Genomic DNA, 23,305 nt, shown 5'->3' with positions numbered 1-23,305 from the left:
TAAAAACTGGGTCTCCACTCCACTCCACCCTTTATGTACTTTCAAACTAATAACTCTACCATATTTGTAAGCTTTCCATGTGCGTTTTAACAATATATGGGTTTTTATATATATATATATATATATATATATATATATATATATATATATATATATATATACATATATATATATATATATATATATATATATATATATACATATATATACATATATATACATATATATATATATACATATATATACATATATATATATACATATATATATATATATATATATATATATATATATATATATATATATACACACATATATATACACATATATATATATATATACATATATATATATATATATATATACACATATATATATATATATACATATATATATATATACATATATATATATATATATATATATATATATATATATTTATAATACAGATATTTATATAGCAGGGTGGTCAACGGGCAATATAAATACAAGTCCTTACATACAAAGAAATTAATATTATAGTTTACTGATGACAAATGATTTACAAAATTCAAAAATAAATAAATTCTCTTTAAATATTTAAAATGGAACATTTTCATGATGGTGCTGTCAGAAGATCAGGAAAAGACACAAGGGGAGGAAGGAGCAATGGCAGAAATTAAAATTAAATTGGCAAAAGTGATTGTGATCTGGATTTAGTAAGAATAATGATTAATGCACCCGTATACAGTAGAACTTCTCCAAAACGCTGTTGTGTCTGGAGTTTGCCCTGTACACTCCACTATTATCATCCTGAACAGAACAAACACTGTTATCTAGATAGAAATATTGGTCTTATGCGTAAACAATTATATTTTCTAAAACAATTTCATTTTAAAACCGAAATGAAGCAACAGCTTGTATAACTTGTTTATTATGTAATCAGTTTTTATATAAAGGGATACTTAGAGTTTAATATAAAATCACAGCATTTGTGGAAAAATGTTGATAACCGAAAAAAATTAATAATAATAATAATAATCATAATCATGACCTGTTTCCGAAAGTAAAAAGAGTTACTGAAGCATTCACACAAAGTAAAAAATGAAATTTGAAGCTAATAATTTTATACTGATTAATTACCCTGTACTAAAACTATTATAACTTCTAAAGCAGTTCTAATTTTAGTCGTCTTAGTGATTATTTGAATCCATTCACTTTCACTATAAGTGCTTTACTGTAGACTTCTCTTCACTCTTGTTGTTGTTTTTTTAACTGATGATGTAATAGTTAACCCTTTCTCTCTTTGGCAAGTAAGACCGGCATCCAAAATGTGCAGTTTTTCAGGAACAGGAATGGAAAGCACTTGTTTACTACACACCCATCAGTGCTGAGTGAGTGTATAATAACACATCTGTAAATGTCTTATAGAGAAACTACAGTGGATGTATATAATGCCTCTGTCTGGTTTTTTTTTTCAAAACTTACATTGACAAAATCACCACCCTGAATCACGAAGTCCTTTATCACCCTGCCAAAAGAAAAGATGTACAATATCATTTTTTTTTTTAACAGATATTTTGTGATCACATCATATACACTTTTATGGGTAACATGCAGCCAGAAAGGCACATCTGTGAAGAGTATATTATGTAACTTTTTAATTCTACCATTAGATTGTGACATACATATGTATGGGGTGCTATAAACACACATTCACTGACAATATCACAGTGCTGTTCTGAATTGCAAAGCATCATTCAGGTGGGATTTGCATTGAACATTTGATAAATGAAAAACACCGACCTGAAGGACAGAAACATAAAAGCCAAACGTTTTATAACTTCATATCATATATTTCATATATTTGTATTATATTGAATCATATATTTGAACAAACGTCTTTGTCTAATTATATATTGATTAAGCCATACAGCACTAAATATTGATATACAATATAACAGTGAAGGCGCAATACTGACTAAAGTGTCTCACCGATGAAATGATGAACACCGTCCTTCCTACACTGAATAAAAGCACCACATGACCAAGGTATATGCAAATTCAAGCAGGACCAGGAAGAGAGAGCTGTGCACATAACATGCTTTCATGAAATACAAGCTGTGTTTAATCTGATCCAGCACATTTCCTATAGAATCACTTCTATATCATCAAAAGCATGAGTCACAATAGCCCAAATGTAAATGTGGCACTATAAGTTCATATATGCATCTATTAAAGGGACAGTGCTTCTAAAAATAAACAAGTGCTGTTAATTGACTCACCCTCAGGCCATCCAAGATGTAGATTACCTTTTTTCTTCAGTAAAACAGATCTACAAGTTATTCAATCAAAACTCACTTTCGGACAATTGTGAAAATACATAAACAGTTATTTACAGCAGTTGATTCGGACTTCACATGTAATAATGTTGTCAATAAGGTTCAGTTTCTTGCACAGACTGATCGTTTCGATTCATAAGACCTCACTGTATCATCAGGAGCTACGGGTAATAATTTTCTGTTACCTGTACAGATTATTATTATTTTTACTTGTTTTATGAATCACCAAGGACCATGGTTTCAGTTAAAAATGTCTTTAAGGTTTTAATGAAAAAACAACAACAACAACAACTGTATTTTGGATAGCCTGAGGGTAAATTAACAACATCTGTTCATTTCTGGGTCAAGTATCCGTTTAACTCACTGGAATCTGACCGACTTCCTTGAATTCACCCGTACAGAACTGCCTGAAAGACACAGAAGAAATCATTTTTTACATTTGTGTTATGCCTGCCGCTATTACACCTGAGCTTATTCTGGGTTCATGCATGAAAGGAGCGTGCAATCATCTTACCGAAAATTTCCTGCAGTCTTCGGAACGATGTCAGCAAAAAGCTCGATCTTCATTTGGCCCACTTCCTGAAAAAAGAAGAACACAAGCTGATTACAAATAGGCAAATATTCACATTCACACTGATCGTGAGTCACATTCAAATGACAGCGGTTGCACTCTGTTCTGCTGCAGTGACAGAGAGGATGTGTTTCCTAATCGTCTGTAAAACTATATCTGCGATGTGAGGTCTTCATCATGGACGGATGATTGGACGTGTGCTTGAGGAATGCTGCTGTTGTCCTACATGAGCACACATGAGAAATGAAGCGTGCGAGTCGGAGCTGTCACAGCCCCACGTGGGTTCAGCTGGCCATCGTGTGGTACAAGAGCTGCTTGTTTGGTCTCAACTAATGGATGAATCCAGTGCTGCGTTACAGCAACACTTCTCTGTTCGGAGGACCTCTGTGAGGGTCATAGAGACGTCATTTCCAACACCCTGAGAACGGTTGAATGCGGTTTTATCACAAGAAGATGGGTTTCTTCGCAAAGGTGTTGAATCAGCAGCGATAGCAGGTAAGATGACTATCAAAAACTAGGACAGTTTTTCATACTAAACTAAAAAAAGTTCAATGGTAGCTGATTCATTGATTAGCCTCGGTTATTTGGAATGTAAACAATGTTTATAGTTGTATAGAAATGTAAATCCATCTGTGAAGAACGACCATTTTATATAAAGACAATTCTGAACAAGAGACATTTGTAAAACTTGTTTTGAAGGAAATGTGAGTGGTTCTATATTTTCTCTATATATTTTCCCCTTAAACATAAAAATAGTTAGCACAGAATGCTGCTTGCCTTGAGGATGTTAAAGCATGGATGTCACTCAATTTCTGAAGTCTGAATGAGAGTAAGACTGAGGTTATGGTGTTAACATCTTCCAGTGTACATGACACAACAAATGTGAATCTTGGTGCCTTGGAACCTGATGTTAAGCCATTTCGTTAAAAACCTGGGAGTGGTACTGGACAGTGCCCTAAAACTTGATAGACCGGTAAACTAAGTTGTGAAGGCAAGCTTCTACCAGCTTCGAACCCTGATACAAATTAAGTCTTTCCTTTCCTTTCCTTTTCATTCCTTTCAAAAAGTTTTACATGGTTTTATCACTACAAGGCTGGATTATTGTAATTCGCTTCATTTGGGGATCAGTCAGTCATCCATAAATCGCCTGCACATAGTCCAAAATGCTGCTGCTAGAGTTTTGACAGGAGTTCGTAAACGGGAACATATAATTCCTGTCCTTCAGTCGCTTCACTGGCTGTGCGTGTGTCACAGAAGTCCTGCTATTAGTTATTAAGTCCTTAAATGGGTTAGCTCCAGCGTACCTTTCTGATCTACTGACACTTGGCAACACTGGTTCAGGTGGAGTGTCATTCACTACACACAGCCGTAGTCCACCGACAAGCTACACACAATCACTTTCAAAATAGTCAAAGAATCGTCTGCGATTTTGAAATCGGTTTTGTGTGGATTTTCGGTGAACTACGGCTCTGTGTAGTAAAGGCCAACCAGTGTTGCCAAGTCCGTGGGTCGAAGCGACCCCAATATAAATAACAATGTTTAGACCCTAAAATGCTAATTTTACCAAGGGAACCCCAGGGAACCCAAGGGAAAATGTGTATTTTATCACCCGGAACAAAACGCGATTGGTCTAGTTTTGAGAAGTCATTGGGCAGGTTTTGTTTGAAAACATGGCCATCCTGATCTGAACGCACGCGCTGGAGATACACTACTAATCACAGGAGCACCTTTACTGACGAGATGCGCATGAAAATCACATTTGATTTTTTGCACAGCACTTATTTGGAGAGGGACAAATGCACTAAAACCAACATGAAGTGGTGAATAGCAGTTTAAAGAAACCTCAGATAATGTTTTTTATTGGCAAACCAGCCTTGGGAAAGATTTTTTCGAAAGGATGTGGAAACCTATGTATTGAGTAGGGGTGTGACGAGATCTCGTGCAATATCTGATGTATTTTGTAATATGTACTAATACTACTTCTGAACATCTTTCCAACTGTGGGTTATTTTAACCCAATGATTGAGTTAAAAGCCAGTTGGGTTAACTATTTAGTTTTATTCATGAGATTATTTTAATTAATAAAATACAATGTTTTCAAGTACAGACTGTTTATTTCAGTAGAAAAACAATGAAGACGTTTTAAAAAGTATTTAAGTTTTGAATTTCAAGTATACTCAATATTGGTGAGCCTAGTATTTAATATAAATATGAACAATTATTTGAATGAATTCAAAATACATCGGTAAACGTACAACACATGGCAAATAAATCTTCAAGGACAAAAATTCACATAAAAAACAAACAAACATTAAATTCAAAACAAAAGGTATACATACAATATAAATAAATTAAAATAGACGTTATATTCAAAACACAAATATGCACAAACAGCACAAATATTCATAAAAAAAGTACACATCCGGTATAAAAGATGCAAAACACAGGTGCACATACAATATACAAATTCTTAACTTACACAGGTGCACATATAGTACAGAAATACAACCTAAACATTTGTGCACATACGGTATAAAAACTGTGTACATGCAGTATACCAATTCAAACACAACACAAATTTGTAAACCAAGGACATGCCTTTATAATACTTCAAGAAATATATATATCCTTAATAAAAAAGGCTACAGTGTACACCATATATTTGCACACTGAAATATGTTCTATGCACTTTTACTGTCCATTGCACTAATGTAAATGATGTTCATAGTTTCTGCCTATAGTGTACATACACTTATACATAATCCATCTGCATAGTATGTTCATAGTACACCTGTCTGTATATCATGCTGATAGTATTTAAAATCTGTAAATTATGTCCATAATACTGCTTTATCTGTATATTTATTGTACATGTGTAATATATTGTAGACCTTGTATATTCTGTACTTACTGCTTATTGCACTTCTGGTTAGAAGCTAACTACATTTCGTTGCCCTGTACCTTACATGTGCAGTGACAATAAAGTTGAATCTAATCGAATACAATTTAATCTAATCCAATCTAACCTAATCTAATCTAAATTGTGTCTTAAACGCCTAAAAAGGTTTCTACGTACTCCTTGCTACGTTTCTGGTCGTTGATCGTGGCAGTACCCTTGCTGTCTATGGAGGGTCAGAGAACTGTCAGAATGCATAAAAAATATCTTTTGTTTCCGAAATTGAACGGTTTTACGAGGTTTGGAATGACATGAGGGTGAGTAATTAATTTTGATTTTTGGGTGATCTAACCCAAATGTGTTCTAGCTACCGGATCTACTGATGATTAGTAACACTGAACACAAAGTTTTTTAGGAGGCAGCAATGTGTAGAAGGAACGCCCCCAGCAATATTATAGACTGCATGATGCAAGAACTCCCAGATGAAAGCAGAGGTCTTTGGGTAGTTTATGTCGTAGATGTAGAACATTTTGAAGCATTCATTCACTGCTTGAAGTAAGGTCTCCTTTTCAACTGCTTCTCCATTGAAAATGATGACAACTTGGGAGGACTTTTCTTAGTCTCCAAGCACCAAGACATGTGGATCCGGGGTTGTCTCGTTGAAAGTGAAGTGACATTCAGCCAAGTATGGTGACCCATACTCAGAATTTGTGCTCTGCATTTAACCCATCCGAAATGCACACACACAGAGCAGTGAACACACACACACACACACTGTGCGCACACACCCGGAGCAGTGGGCAGCCATTTATGCTGCGGCGCCCGGGGAGCAGTTGGGGGTTCGATGTCTTGCTCAAGGGCACCTAAGTCGTGATATTGAAGGTGGAGAGAGAACTGTACATGCACTCCCCCCACCCACAATTCCGTCCGGCCCGAGACTAGAACCCACAACCCTTTGATTGGGAGTCCAACCCTCTAACCATTAGGCCACGACTTCCCCCTAAAGGTAGTGCACCATTAGTACCACCCCTGAAAGAATAAGTCAACTTTAGTTGGCATATATGATAAACACAGTATTCTTTCTGTTGCTTCATAACATTAAGTTTAAACCACTGTAGTCTTGTTGACTATTTTACAGGTTTGGGATAACATAAGGGTTACTTAATGACAGAAATGTCATTTTTGTGTGAACAGACCCTTTTATGTTTTGATTCTTTAAGCAAGTTACAGGCAACTGTGGCACATAACTCATTTTTGGTGGTAGAGGGAGAAAAAGTATTGGGAGAAACCAGACTACACCACATGAGGCATTTCATTACCATTAACAAACAAAAGTCTAATTACAGGCTATTCCATTATTCCTGTAATGGTTTAATACAATATGCATGTCTATATTAAAACTGCATGCATTTTTTTAACCTTAAAATAACAATTTAAAATAATTCTGATACACTGACTTCTAATAAGATGAACGGATTGTCTTCTGTTTTACGCTCCCCGCTTAAACGTCTGTTGTAGGAGTAACGTTATGTAAGTTTGGGGAGCTGAAAGAGCGGATTGTGCGGTGGCCGAGAGCTCAAAGCGCTGCAACTTCAGAAAACACATGCAAATAGAAAAAGCACCAGCAAATCAAGAAAACATCTTAATCAATTTGACAACACGTGCGCTGCAAATGCTCACAACACAATCAAAACAAGAAATGCACTGCAAATAAAGAAAGCACCTGCAAATTAATTAAACAACTTCATCAATTTTGCAGCATGTGCACTGAAAAATGCTCACAACACAACCGTAAAAAGAAACGCAATGCAATTAGAAAAAAACACCTGCAAATCAAGAAAAACATCATCAATTTGACAATACACGCACTTTATTGGGTTGTGTTTTGAGCATTTGCGGGTGTTTTTTTTTTTTTTCTATTTGCAGGATGTTGAGCTCTCTCGGCCACCGTAGTATTGCCTCATGACTGCTGGTTTCGTCTGGTCAGAGGAGAACTGGTCCCCCAACTGATTCTGGTTTCTCCCAAGGTTTTCATTCTCCATTCTGTCACCGATGGAGTTTTGGTTCCTTGCCGCTGTCGCCTCTGGCTTGCTTAGTTGGGGTCACTTCATCTACAGCGATATCATTGACTTGATTGCAAATAAATGCACAGACGCTATTTAAATGGAACAGAGATGACATCACTGAATTCAGTGATGAACTGCCTTAACTATCATTTTGCATTATTGACTCCTTTTTGTTTAAAGCGCTATATAAATAAAGGTGATTTGACTTAGGATTGCGCTCTTTTATCTGGGTTTAAACTTTTATAACAGAAGATTGAGTGAATTCAAACACTGCTCACTGAATCTGGTGTCTGTCGCATGACTGATGTGTGTGAGCTCAGTCTCAGCTTCATTCACTGGTCCGAGCGGCTTAATTATTTCAGCGACCTTTCACCTTTCACCAGACACTTTTATTAACGTTAAGTAATACTTATTTAAACAGTTTGCTAGTATTTCAGCAAATGTGTTAACTTATTAATGCTAACGAGCAAATGGGAATAAGTTAGCATATTTATTTCCAATCGATCTGACTCTCTGGGGAAGAAAACAAAAACTGACAAAATAGTTTTAGGATTTAATTAACGTTTCAGCATACTTTACTTAATGTTATAACAGTTATATACATCATGAAATTATATTAACAGTTACTCACCATCCATTATCAGGCAGGTTGCCGCTGTTGTCCGCTGAGTCGCTGAAGCGGGAAGCATATTTAACACAACAGTTGGGTTAAAACTAAAAATAACCCAACGGTGAAAAAAAAAATGACCCAACAAATTTTCATATAACCCAACACAGTGACCCAATATGTGTAACCCAACGGTTGGTTTAAAAAAAACAACCCAACGTTATAAGTGTTGAAGTCATGGCAATACCACGACTGAGGTGCCCTTGAGCAAGGCATCGAACCCCAACTGCCCCCCGGGCGCCGCAGCATAAATGATACCCACTGCTCTGTGTGTGTGTTCACAGTGTGTGTGTGTGTGTGTGTGTTCACTGCTGTGTGTGTGTGCACTTCGGATGGGTTAAATGCAGAGCACGAATTCTGAGTATGGGTCACCATACGTGGCTGTATGTCACTTCACTATATATATAGTTAACAAAAAATTACTAGTTACTAAATTACTACTAAAATTTTTTACTAGAAATCAGTTTACTAAAACTTGACTGACTGCTTCACTTCCACTTTAAAGGGATATTTGTGGTTTTCATTATTTATTTTTGTTTACTATTTATAATTTTTGTCCAATTACTTGCCTGTCAGTTGAGCTTGTGGCAAAACCTTCTGCAGTGTTTACATGTTTATTACTGCATAAATATTATTAAAATAAAATAATTTCATGAGTACAAGTTGATTTTAAAATGCACCTAACTTTTTTTTATTTTGTGTTTTTAAGCTGAATAAAAGAATATTTTTCCCTACCTATATTTCTCATTTAGTCATAAAAATCTTATCTCGTCTCGTTCCTGTGAACCCAGTCTCGTGTCTCGTCTCGGGCATGTGTCTCATCACACCCCTAGTATCGAGGGTGTATACAAATATATTTTAGATTTTTTCACTTTTGTTTGAAAGAAATTAAAGATATAAAATATTCATATATCATAAATAAAGACAAACCATTATGTAAAGTTAAAGTAAAAAAAAAAATAATAATGTCTACGTATGGTACAATTAATAATATGCACTGTGTGTAAGTCTTAGGCCATTAGTATATTCACCAAAAACCAAATGGTTTTAAAAAATCTCACTTGATTATTATGAATTGTTAATGGAAAACAGAATGTTTGGAAATGCGGCCAACTATGGTGACTAGAGATGCATCGATCTGATACTTGGGATCGGTATCGGCTCCGATCCTGGCATTTCCTGTGGATCGGGTATCGGTCAGACCAGACCGATCCAGGGAATACTATTCTGTGCTATTGTTGAGCTCCACGAAAGGCACAAAAACATTATAAAGCACCAAAACGTTTTTGTGCACTATATTTCAAGTATTCTGAAGCTGTTCTATAGTTCAGTGTGAGGTACAGAATATTAGTGAAGTCATTAAATTCAAGTTCACATAAACTCTTCTCTCTCCGCTGCGGCTGTCTGTCACCCTTCAATCAAACAGTCAAAACCATGAAACTTTCTTCAAGAGCACACAGTAACTGAGCTTTATAACTGTTCAAAGAAAAGGCTCATTAAACTAACGCACAGATTTAATACACTACGTATCAATATCTCTTGCCTTTGTACAAGTGATGTCTGGTTCGTGAAAGAATCGTTTGATCTGACCAGTTCTTCTTAGTGAACAGGTTGAACCAGTTCACCAAATAACACTGAATCGTTTGAACCGGTTCGCGCCTCCAATAAACAAAAATCCACAATTCTCCCTCTGAGTTGAAATAAACCGTTTGATTAAATGAATTTCTCTGTGGTATTGGTTTATTTCAACTCAGAGGAAGAGTTGGCCATGTTAAAAAGTAAATAAATTGTGGATTTTTGTTTATTGGAGGCGTGAACCGGTTCAAACGATTCAGTGTTATTTGGTGAACTGGTTCAACTGGTTCACTAAGAAGAACCGGTCAAAATGAATTGCTGAACCAACTGTTTTCATAAAGACAAATTATTCAGTGTGACTCCAGTGGTTTCACATCAGTTTGGCCTATTAGGTCGTTTTATATAGTTTGAAAGCCATTGTTTCCTAACACTTGTACTTCTCAATTAAAATTTCTCATTATAACACACTGTAGCATCACATAATATAACCATATTAACAGCTCCTAATTGTATTCCCAAAAATGTGTATAAATACAGCAATATGTTTGATTCACTGATCAGATGTAAACATTTATGTGTGAAAAAAAAATTGTTACAGAATATATAAAGATCACATGGTGTGTATTGTTCACCATCCAATTAATTTTATTTTTATTTATGCATTCATTGTTAAAGAGCAGGTCATATGTATTTTAAAGTGTCCTAATATTGTGTTAAAGCCTCCTAACATGTTTAAATACATCTAAGGTCAGAAAACATTGTAATTCTTTTAGAACATACGTTTAATATTAGAATAATGTTTCAATGATTTAGAAACGATTGGTTTGAAGCAGTCTGTAAACCCCGCCCTTCCATCAGCCTGCTCTGCTCTGATTGGTCAGCTGGCCAAGTTGTGATTGGTCTTTCCATATACAATGCGTGTCAGAAACTAAACGCGCATTTCTATCATAAATATTTCCAGATGCAATAAGGTTACAAAAATGTCATTGATATTACCTTATCAATTCGATCCCAAGTCTGGGGATGATACCGATTCTCAACCTGAAGATCTGAAAATATGACGACTGTTAAGACGGTTCAGAGTCAACTCTTTCTTTTAAGAGACAATATCTTTATTTAGCTTGCACTTTTTTGATGAACAACTTTGCAGACTGTTAACATTGAAGGATAGCTATGTTACAAACTGCAAAAGAGGTATTTTTTAGAAAACCCATATGACCTGCTCTTTAAATGACAAACAATATGATGAAAAAAAACACACATACATATACCAACCTCATACACAGAAGTGTAAGCATCGCCCTACTTTATCAGTAAAATAATTTCATTTCTCAGTTATGAGCTGGACAGACGCAGCTGCGCACGCACACACACACACACACACACACACACACACACACGCACGCACACACACACACACGCACACGCACACGCACACGCACACGCACACGCACTATATACATGTAACTGCAGACAACCACTGAATTCTTGGAAATGATCTTGCACTGAAGGTGTTACTTTGCCTCACAAAGAGTCATAGTGATCTATGCAACTCTAGCCTGAATGCTTCAGGATTAGTACTAAAGCAGCATGACGATGATATACTTTTCCAAACATCCCAAAAACTGTTGCTATACAATATATGTCCTAATAATATCCTTCAGGCTCTAGTCCCCACCTCTCGCTGAAGGGAGTCTGAACAGGAACACAAAGACATCAAGTTGCCTTACGAGTTTTGTCACTAGTCACACACTCCTACAAGCAATCATCAAAATAACGGGCGTTATTTAATCATTCAGAGAAATACGAAAAACATAAACCAAAAACAACCACTTATAATAAACAATAATGTTAATCATCATGTAAATAGCAAAAGCAGACATGAGCGCAGCAGAAAAGGCAATACAATCTGCAATAATTGCTTTTAAAAAGCGCTACGGTTACATCAGTCCACAAAAGTCAGGATCGCCTAGCATTGTCTAGGAAAACCAAGTATTTACAGGTGAAGGGGTGTGGTTTCAAGAATGTGCTCCGACAGAGTCATTTCCTCACCAGACACGACTCGGTTACAAATACGCTTGACACTCATGGAACTCATGACTGTGTATCAGGATCACAACATCTACAATTGCATCTGGTATGTCACTGCATTTTATTATATTACTATATTGCTGTCATGTGAACATCTTACTAGGGGTAGGGGGATTTGGAAAGCTTAAAGAGACAAATACTGAATCAAGCAATGTCTTTATGATTTTCTTTAAAAGCAGTACCTCAGTTCAACTACACTTGTGACTAGTAATAAATTCAACTAAAGTGGCAGACCACAAAATCCGGCTTGTCGGGTTTGCACAAGAGATACATACGTTCATATCACTCATCGGCAGGGTGCTAGTTTAACATTTGACTATAGTACTTGTTTTACAGTAACGTGAATTTACAAATACATTTATTTCTGCATTTATGTTGTTTGAGCTGCAGTGACAATGTCACAATGCCATAAAACGGCAATGGAAAACAGATTTAACATTAGGGTTGGGAATTGTTCGAAATTTTCAGGTTCTATTAAAATCATTAAAACACCTATTAAAAATAGTGGTAAGGAAAAAAAATGTACAATACTCAATGCTCAGTACTGTTAATTACTTACTGTCAACTTAATTTCAAATTTGGCAATGTCAAAATGCAACATATATAACCGTATACAGATCTTCATAAGTAGGGTTGGGTATAGTTTCCGGTTCCAATTCTGGTTCCATTTAAATGAACTATTGTGATTATTTTTTACTATTTTACCTTCATTGACTGTAGTATTTCTGGAAGGTAGTAAGTAATGTTGAGTGATTCTTGTCCATCAATTAGTATATGCTTTAAATTTGATGTTTTTTATGCTATCAATAACATTTTGCTTACAAGCGGGAATAAGATGGTTTGCCAAATAATACCTTGAGGGCTAAGACACTTCATTTCCATAAATTTTAAGGTATTTCTGTTATTTGGTTTGTCAAAAAACAGTCCAAAAGTGCACATCAATTAGGCCAAAAAAAGCTCATTGTAGGTGCTCTACCAAGCAAAAATGAGAACAAAACATCAAAGTAGGCAGACCTCAGCTCCAGAGATAGAGAAATGTGTGTGTGACTTTGATGTTTTGTTCAATGTTGTTATTTGGTTGGTGACTCCCCTTACCGGAAACACCGGTGCAAGGCTGATCAGATCACGTCACAACAGAACCACTTTCAGAAACGAAACTCACAGATATATATTTACTCCGACATAGACGGGGATAGTAATAGAATAAAATAGTGTTTATTAATATAACATAACTTTGGCCTGAAGCTATCTTTGTGTTTCAGAATTGCACAATTTTGAATAGAGCTCATAAAAGCAATGACTGATCTGGGAATTACTTATCTTTTATGATCTGCCATCTTTTGTCTGCATTGATGAGCCAAACCCCCCTCAGCCATTTCACCATGCTTGCTCAAACATAATGTTTTATTACATTTTTCATGTTTGGTCCTAACATTTTCCATTCCGTTTGAGTGTTTGATCATCATTTGTGTAGATAAGTAATGCTATCAGGGTCAGTGTAGCATCTGATTACAATTGGCCAGTTCTTCAAGTCTGGCCACTTGTGTTTAATGTGGGAACGGGGTATTATCTCTCCTCTCAAATGTGCCGTCACTGCTTCCCATTTAGCCCCAGGCATACTGGGGTTTTGTTATCTTGGCTGATAAATCTTTAATAAGAAGCAGAGCATTAAACGTATTGGCAATATTATTCCCTCAGCAAAAAACTAAGAATTTTTGGATTACAGCAGAAAGCTATAAATAATAAGATATGTGACCCACAACGGACTTCATTTAACCAACTATGATAATACAAAACTCTTGGTTTTGGTTAGTGTCTGGCATCTGACATCTGGCAACCACAAGCATGAACGCTAGTGAAGATTTGTTAGCAATGCAAGATAACGCAAATGCCAAATTAAAAACACTTTCAGGAAAAGAAATAAGCCGGCCAATAGTCTGACGATTATTTGTAATTAATCCATTAAGGTGGATATCGTTATCGAGATAAAATATGATTAATCCTGCAGCCCTATATAAATCTATAAATAAACAGGGTACTACTATTGATGTATTTTATGTTGTAGAATAAGCATGAATATAACCGAATATAAGCTAAATAGAGCACAACCGTTTATCAATAATCATCATGACTAGGCCAAACTTCAAGTTTTATCAAATTTGTCCATAAGGACGGTCTTCTGTTCTGCCTTCAGTAACAAGGGGATATCATTTATTTCAACAGTGACAGAATTTCTTCCTTCATATCCAACAAGGTAAATAGTTTGACACCAAACCAGCATTTCCCAGTTTGCCACAATAACAAAAAGAGTTATGGAAAACAAGACAAAAAGAATATTATCATTGCTTATTTCAAATCATAGAGCAACAATCATCTTAATGGTGCTCACTGCAAAAACACCCTACTCCATGTCTGCTCACTGGTGTCCCGCTACCAAAGTATGGGGGAGAAAAAAAAAAATCCAGATGCACTTAAAGGGATAGTTCACCCAAAAATTTAAATAACCCCATGATTTACGCACCATCAATCCATCCTAGTTGTATATGACTTTCATCTTTCAGACAAATGCAATCAGAGTAATATTAAAAAAAGTTTTGACTCCGAGCTTCATAATAAGTGGTTGAGATTTTGAAGACCAAAAAAGTGCATCCATCCATCATAAAAAGCATTCCACACAGCTCCTGTGAGTTAATAAAGGCCTTCTGGAGCTAATCAATTCATTTGTGTGCGAGAAATATTCATATTTAAAACTTTATAAACCATATACATAGGTACAGGTGTTCACAGAGTTCATGTTTCAGCCGATGATATGCTAATATGTCGCACGAAAACCATTTTTTGTTTACAGCAAATAAAAACCAGTCTCCTCTGGGCTTATATCGAATCCTCCAACATTTTTCTTTACAAATCCTCATTTCGAATCCGAACTTCTAATTCGTGAATTATATTATGATTAAGATATATAAAGATATATAAATTTGATATTTCAAATGAAGATTTGTTGATTACTCTCGACAGAGGGAGGTGAAAAGGGGCTGTTAAAAGGGTCATATGATGCGACTTCAACTTTTTAAACAAATATTTATTATTATATACTTATTATTATGATTATTATGATGATGATGATGATGATGAGGATGATTATTATTATTTCTTATTATTAAATCATAATATAAACACTGTAACAAACAGGACAACCAGTATTCTGTGTGCATTGGGAATCATATTTTTCAAATAAAGCCAGGGTAACCCTCATTTTACATACAGCACAAAGTGAAAATAACATGAATATGACAGTGGGCAAATACATAAAGCACAGCATAATTTCAAGTCACAAGTTTAAAGCGTTCAATTCACACAGAGAACGTGAACATGCTGGATGAAAATGCACATTTCACAAGAGTTCACAACTGGATTTGACTGAGTTTGCAAGGTTTGTGAAATGAAATGTTCATTAGTCATTCAAAGATTTGTTTAAATTATATAAATACATATAAACTTAATGATGATGGCAAACGAGAAAGTAGTTTAATGTTTGCCAGCCTTTCCATTACTTATTGGCCTAATATAAAAGCATTCGTTATACTTTCTGTATATATGAATTCCTTTGTTTAACATTCTATCTGATTATTAGACAGACTTCTAAATGCATTAGACAGAACTGTTAACAATGACAGTAAACAAGAGAGAGAGTGTGAGCACTGTGTGCGCTCAGGCGCTGACACTCTCAGCACCATCAAAATAAAAGTCCCGCCTCGAACACATCAGCCAAGCAGAAAAACTTATCTGCCGATGCCGATATTGGAAAAATGCCAAATATCAGCCGATATATCGGCTTTGCCTATATATCAACCAACCAATACCTAGGAGGAGGTGGTAATTCTGACTTTGCTACAACAATCTGACACTTCTGAATCAGCTACTCAAAGTAAATTTAAAATGTATTTGTCTTTGAATCACACAAGAGATTTGTTCAAGAATGCCGATTCATCCAGTAATGAAACAAGTACATATTGAATACAGTTGAATTAAAGAAAAAAAAATCATATGCACCTACAGTAGTAAATTATGGGGTACTTTTCATTTTTGGCCGAACTATCCCTTTAGCAATCATGCGGTCTATACCATAATTGTATATTGGTCCATATGATGAATCTTACACTCAAAGCATTTGCTTAGTGTCACTTACAGTGGGAGATATATTTTATCAGCTCTGACCAATCGGTTTTTGTGTTTTCAGAGTAAACAGATCAAATGTTGAACCAGCACTCATCGGAGACCATGATGGCCGTCATCTGGACCCCGGGAATAAACGAGAACAATCCCCATGATGAGACCCTGCAGTACCTGCTCATTCTGTGCTCCAAAGTAACTCTGAACACAATTGTTCTGACTTTCTGGAGGCACAGCATTCTCAAGTCACTCCTGGGGATCTGCAGTGTCTCTATGTACGTGGCAGACATGCTGCTGCTCAGTGCTGTCACCAGCGTGTGGCTCGTCAAAGAAAACCTTCCCACCTCTACCTCGATGTGCTTCATCCTGGCTCATGGATCGACTGTCTACGCCCTGCTTCCTCTACCCATACTCATTGCTGGGGCATTTGACTATGGCAGTTACCCATACCAAGAAGTTAACTTAAGCTCTCAGCGCAGGGCTGTAAGTTACTGCATTGTGGTAGTGCTTATGTGGACATTAGCGTGCGGTTACACCTACAACTACACGGACACACAACCTATGGAGATTTACAAAGACAACGTCAGACTCCTGGTGTGTCGTGTTCATGGATCTAGTGTAGCGTTTCAATTTAGTATGCAGGTATCGATTGCAGTGGTTCTTATATTACTGCTTTATTTTAAGAAGATGATTGGTTGGATCAGAAGAGCCAATAAACTGGCAGCGAAAGATCAAAACTTCCTGAACAGACAGGATGGGGGATGTGGAAATTCTGAAGTTGAAGAAAATTCCACTCCTCTATTTGTCAGTCTGACTCTAGGTTTTGCATCGAACTGGATGCCCTACCTGTTGATGTGTTTGGCATGTGCCTTGATGGGCTTTGTGGTGCCAGCTTATGCCAGTGTCAATCTTCTGTGGATGGCCTGCGCCAACAGTGTACTAGTTGGCATTGCCTTTTGGTTTAGGAGTGATGGGAGTGGACCTTTAGGAAAATTTCCAGATGACACTTGTTTGTGGAAAAACTACTGGCACTTGAGCAAAGGAACTTCACCAACCGTGGACGCAAAGCTTACCAAAAGATTATACATAATTGTTCACAAGCCTGCTATGACTTCTCAAGAGATCTAGCCTAAAATGTTTAAATGCTGGCATGATACTCTGTCTTGCAATCATACATGTTATAAGCAAGTTCAAATCTATAGTAGTGTTGTCAAAAGTCCAGAGTCTACCGACTGAGATACATTTGAAATCTTAAAAACACTAAGGTTTGAGCGCTGTTGAGCAGATTCTTAAACAGAATTGATTGGTCATTGTTTTCATGTGCTCAACAGATACGCCTGTGATTGGCTTCAGATCCATTTATGTGCAGAAATATTAGGGATCCGCTGATGGATCCATATTAAAAATTTCAGTACCGAATGGTATCGCATTCGAATGGAAGAGCATTAAGTGATGAGCATTGAAGCCAATCACAAATGTTGAGCACGTGAAAACAATGGCCAATCAGCACTGTTTAGGAATCTGTTTAACATGCTTTTGTATTACAAACATTTTGAGTTCCTAGAAGTCACAATGAGAGACAGATATATATATATATTGTGATTTACCTCTGAGTGTAACATAATTACTGGGGAAAAATTTATAATGAAGACTTGCTTTTATACAATGATTGAATTTTGATGTGGGTGTTCACTCAAAAATGAGTGAATGGTTTATTTAATAAGACCAAATGATTGGAGATGTCGGGCATACATCACCAAAGAGAAGTCATTTTGATTAAACATTATGACTAGGTGAAAGAAGTAAAAAAAAAAAAAAATTAAACATTTGAAACAAACATGGCTCAGTCACAGTAAGATCTATGCAAAATACTTGGTGCTACATTCACATGTTGCGCCTAAAATTGCATGGAAAACGCTAGATGCTTTCTGCTTTTTCCCCAAAGAGTTCAGGCACCTGCTGTTGCTAACCAATCACGACCAGCGCTCTTCATGAAGATGCTTAAAGTTTCAGCCAAGGAAAAATGATTTGCAGCAATAAAAATCGCTTGCAGTAGGTCTGCTATTAAATTTATTTAAAAATGGCTATCACTGTACAGCTATGATCAGCTGTTTCTTCATTTTGGCTGAGCTTTCAATGCTGTTACGGGAAAGGATGAAGCTGATTGGTTAGTTCTTGTCACATGACCCGCGTTGCGCTTGCAGCATTATGAAAAGTAGAACGGTTTTTATCTCAATGCAGTGCGGAAATAATGAGCGCATCGCACAGCATTGCTTCCATTATGAGTGCATTCGAAATAACGAGCCTGAGCGAGCAAAAAGATGCAATATGTGAATGGCCCCTAATTCTTAGCCACTATCACAAGTAAACTTACCAACGGATGCAATACCAGAATTAACTGCTATAAGCTGAAAAAAAACTAAACAAAATCCAACATGCCAAATATATCAAGATAAATGTCTAAAATTCTTACATTTCATTCCACAGAAAAAAAGCATAAATAAAACAACTGACAATTTTTTTATATTTGTGAGTTACGTTTGTTTGTAGGGCATGTTCACACCGAGCGATAACGATAACTATATCTACAATGATTACTATATTTGTGTCCACACCAGTGAATGACAATGGTCTGTTTATTGTAAGCTTGTGCGCTGAGTTTCAAAGCAATGGAAGTGGATGTAGGTGACCTGCTGCTAATTACGTTTCACAAAGAAGGAAGAACAGATGCTTTGGGGTTTTCAGTTTTTGCTGTTCTTGATCTATGTTTCGAGTACAACAGTGAATGTAGCAAATGTAATCTATCTGATCTGTAACAGGGAATTTAGCTTATGCAGTCAATGTAAGGAAATATAAACAATACATATTGGGAAACAATATGCTGTCTTTTCTACTGCAACTTTAAATGGGTCATCGGATGCACATTTTCCACAAGCTGATATGATTCTTTAGGGTCTTAATGAAAAGTCTAACATACTTTGGTTAAAATTTCTCAATTGTAGTGTAAAAAACATACATGCATAGCAAATATGTTCACTGAATTACTAATAAACCTAACAGTCTGCCTTTAGTCACATCCCCATAGCAGGAATCAGTTTCCAGAAGAGATAAGATGTGCTAATACATTAGCCACATTTAAATTTAGACTTTAGCTGTGCATTTATTGAATGAGCACTGTGCAATGTCCGAACTAATTACACTGTGTTTTACGTATTCACTGTATGTTATGTAAAATCATTTTGTATTTTTAACTGTTTTAAATGCATTTTAAATAAGTCATTAAATCAACGTTTTTAAATTGCTTGTTTTATTTTTGTGATTATTTTTCTACATGATTATTTTACTTTCTTTTTATGTGCTATATAAATAAACTTGCCTTGTTTTCAGCAAGCGGTTCTATTCCATGTTGCTTTAAATGCTAATGAGTGATATGCTAGTGGGGTGCTAAGTTGTTTGCAAGAACAGACACATTTAGGCAGATCGACGATCGGTGCATCCACTTCAAAAATGAATCTTCAGCGGCTCAGATGCCTGGAGTAAATGCCGACTGCTATATTCAATGCTTAATCAGGAGACATTCTTGTCTTCACCTGCAATGGCGGACAGCTCACAGCTCACTCAGGGCGGGTCTAAGGTAAGGCACCAGTCCAGTCTGCACTGAAACGCTACTGTCAATCAACTATCGTGTAAGGGGCTTCTGACAGGAACCTCAGAACAGCCTGATTTGAGAAAGGGGATTTAAATAAAAAACACTTGATGAATTTGTATCCTTATAGGGTGGATGTGTACTAGCCTGGTAACACCAAACTCTGCTACTTTGCTTTGCTTTGTAGACAGAGTCTGGAAGGGCATAATTGACAAGCGTTTACTTTCTTGTGGGGTGGCGCAAGAAAGTTTGAAATCATTGGTTGCCCGTAAGCCAATCACATAACGTCTGGTTATGATGTGTGTTTTACCTCTGTAAACACACCAAAACAAAACCATCGAGCGAAATACCGAAGTGAACATGGCTGTGAACGACTTTTGCAGATTATGTGAAGTAAATCTACGCATCCACGGTATAATCAGTGCATCTAAACTAATATTTGACAGTAGAGACAAACAATAAAATATTAGTTCTTTTTAGTCACAGCTCTTCGTTCATTTCAAGTCTGTCAGAAATGCTGCATCTTAATTGCAAGATTACAGCATGGCATGTCAATATTCAAGGACTGGAAAAGAAAGGAGACAGTGACCTGTCAAAAGGGTGCCAGTTCGAGCTTGACCGATAAAAGAGACAGAGATACACCATCTAAAACTTCAAGGATCATAAAAACAGCAGAGGAAGGCCATGGCCTTGCCATCATGGAGCAGTGTCACCGAGGTGGGTTAAACACTACAATGCTAGGTTGGACATGGGCCCAGTACTTTTACCTGTTTGCAAATCTTCTAAATTTCAAATCAGCATTTGTGTTCCATCACCTTTCATCCCGTGTCTCCATGTCAGCTGTAGTTTTCCATTTCCCTAATCTAAACAATCTTAAATTCGGTGCTTAGTGTCTACATCACGGCTCTCAGCCCGCCCTCTGTTCGTTGATTGGACGGCTGGTGCGGAGCCGGAGGAAATCTGGGAGATTGTTTGCTATCTCAGACTGAGTACAGAAGCGAACTGAAATTGAGCGGAAGTACGAAGTCTGATGTAGTCAGGCTAGATGTGTACACACACTTCCAACACACATTTATGTTCAAACAACAACAAAAGTGAATTACGCATCCGATGACCCGTGAGATGAACCGTGAGGTGAACCATGTTGTTGGTCTCACCTCACTGGATCCCAGAGGTATTTTTATCTTATTCTGTTTTCTGTGCAGAGCTTCTCCACAGTTTCGTCTGCTGTTTTAAATGTGCAAGCCCTTTGAATATGAATGAAGTCTGATTGTCAGGGTTTTACTGTTCATCAGCTGTAAAAAATAAAACAAAAAATAAGGTTTAGGAAGTGAACCCAAACATATATTTCCTCTATTCTGTTATCGTTACAGTTGTGATGTGCACACTGCCATTCTCTTACATTTTAAAATAATCTTCTTGTGTGAAGAGGCCTTTATGATGTGTGCATAATTACATAATTAGAGGTTAATCTCACAATCATTTAACTATATTTTGTCAGATCCCCTTTTTAAATCCCTCTACTCCAGGAACATCTCCCTTTTTTAATGGTCTGGTAATGCTTATATTATACAATCTACCAGTACATCACATTATAGAACAAAACTGATTCTATAAAATTTTACATATTAAATAACTTTTGCTTAAATGGAAGTCAGAAACATAATCAGAATTTGGAATAATCTACTTTTTGTCAATAAAACAGTATCTGTTTAAGCAAAGAAGCTCTGAAAAGGTGTATCTAGTAGCAGTATGTTATTTATAAACCATACTTTGGAAATAATAATAATGATTTGGCTTTTGAAAGTGTTTTTGTAATTCATTTCAACATCAATATCTAACTACTGGTAATTTATTAATACATTAAAGGAGTGTTCTGGGTTCAGCACAAGTTGAGCTCAAACAAAGTGTTGTAATACCTCAAAACTAGTTTCACAATTAGCTGTTTTATTTTAAAGAAAGAAAGAATGTGCTATTCACTGCACACATGTGTGTATATAAGACCTCTAACACTAGCTTGCTCTATCATTTTTCTATTCTATCGGTTTTCTTTTTATTTACTATATTATTTAAAATCCCATGCTACATGTACTGTGTTAACCTAACTGAGACTTGTTATAGCACTTATATATCATTGCTCTTTTTGTTGTTTTTGATAGCTTCCACTGTCCTCATTTGTAAGTTGCTTTGGATAAAAGCGTCTGCTAAATTAATAAATGTAATGTAATCTTCTAAATAACAATAATGTGCTAATATTTTAAACAGACAAGCAGCTGAGATACTTAAGTTTCCAGTTAACATCTACATTAACATAAAAAGTGTTGTGGATCATGACACAATAATGAAAATAATAAAATAAAACAACTCAAGAAAAGTAAAATAATAACAACAATAAATAAATAAATAATTTTATGCAACAAACTTAATTTCTGGGCCACTTGAGATGGAATGACGCTCGAAAATCAAGCAGTAAAGTAGGGATTAAACCACTGATCTATAATATAGATATAGATCATTGGATCAAACACTTCCGGTCTCTTTAGGCATTTTGGGAATCAAATACAGCCCCCTTGACACCTGACATGAAGCGCTTCTTTTACTGTTTATGTTCTGAAGTGGCATTTAGGTGTCTTTACACAGACTGTTTAATTTATGCTGTTTAAGTAGTCAAATAAAATAAAAAATAAAATAAAATAAAAAGGCTTTGCGTGATTTAGCGTCAGTTAAGTTAGCTGATCTGCTAATGAAAACAGCTGGGCGATTTAAACTTACTTGTCCTCCAACGGTGACGTCGAAAAACACTATCGGGTTATTAGGATTTGAAGGCTGAACGTTCATGGTTGTTTTCAGGCTTATATCACTCCAGACAGCAGAAATATGAACTATTAATGCTTCCCATTTCTTAGATTCTCGGGAACGATTCAAACATGTTCACCCGTGACGTCACTACGGTAACCTGCAGGAGGACGCTACCGAGGGACATTCATCCAGCTTTATTAAAAACATCTGAATTTTTTCTCAGGATTAGACGTCTGTGCACAAAAAAAAAAATAAAATCATTTAAAAAAAATTTATTAAAAAAAAAAAAAAAAAAAAAACGATTGCATGATTTACACTGCACTCATCGCAGACCGTTGTGAGTGGCCAATCCTCACATCGTTGATAAAAGTAACATGTGACGCATAATCAGGTGTGTTGGTACAAATCAAGTCCGTTTTATTTGCATAGAACTTTTCACAAATGCACATTGTTTCAGGGCAGCTTTACAGAAGATAATAATGATAATTTGTACATTATAT

General features: G+C 36.1%; 1 protein-coding gene and 1 pseudogene across 1 annotated transcript; one reads left to right on the top strand and one right to left on the bottom strand.

Moving 5' to 3' along the window:
• The window catches only part of LOC113097247 (peptidyl-prolyl cis-trans isomerase H-like), a 28,962-nt pseudogene extending 6,012 nt beyond the window's left edge, over positions 1-22,950 (bottom strand).
• Positions 11,958-19,598, top strand: LOC113097245 (probable G-protein coupled receptor 160). Its single transcript, XM_026262461.1, has 2 exons — positions 11,958-12,233; positions 16,428-19,598. The coding sequence occupies exon 2, from the start codon at positions 16,442-16,444 to the stop codon at positions 17,486-17,488; it is 1,047 nt and encodes a 348-aa protein (XP_026118246.1). The 5' UTR covers positions 11,958-12,233; positions 16,428-16,441; the 3' UTR covers positions 17,489-19,598.
• Positions 22,951-23,305: the final 355 nt, after the last annotated feature.

The sequence above is a fragment of the Carassius auratus genome, unplaced genomic scaffold, assembly GCF_003368295.1.
Source record: "Carassius auratus strain Wakin unplaced genomic scaffold, ASM336829v1 scaf_tig00216162, whole genome shotgun sequence".
NCBI lineage: Eukaryota > Metazoa > Chordata > Actinopteri > Cypriniformes > Cyprinidae > Carassius > Carassius auratus.
This window is presented reverse-complemented; position numbering and strand designations above follow the sequence as displayed.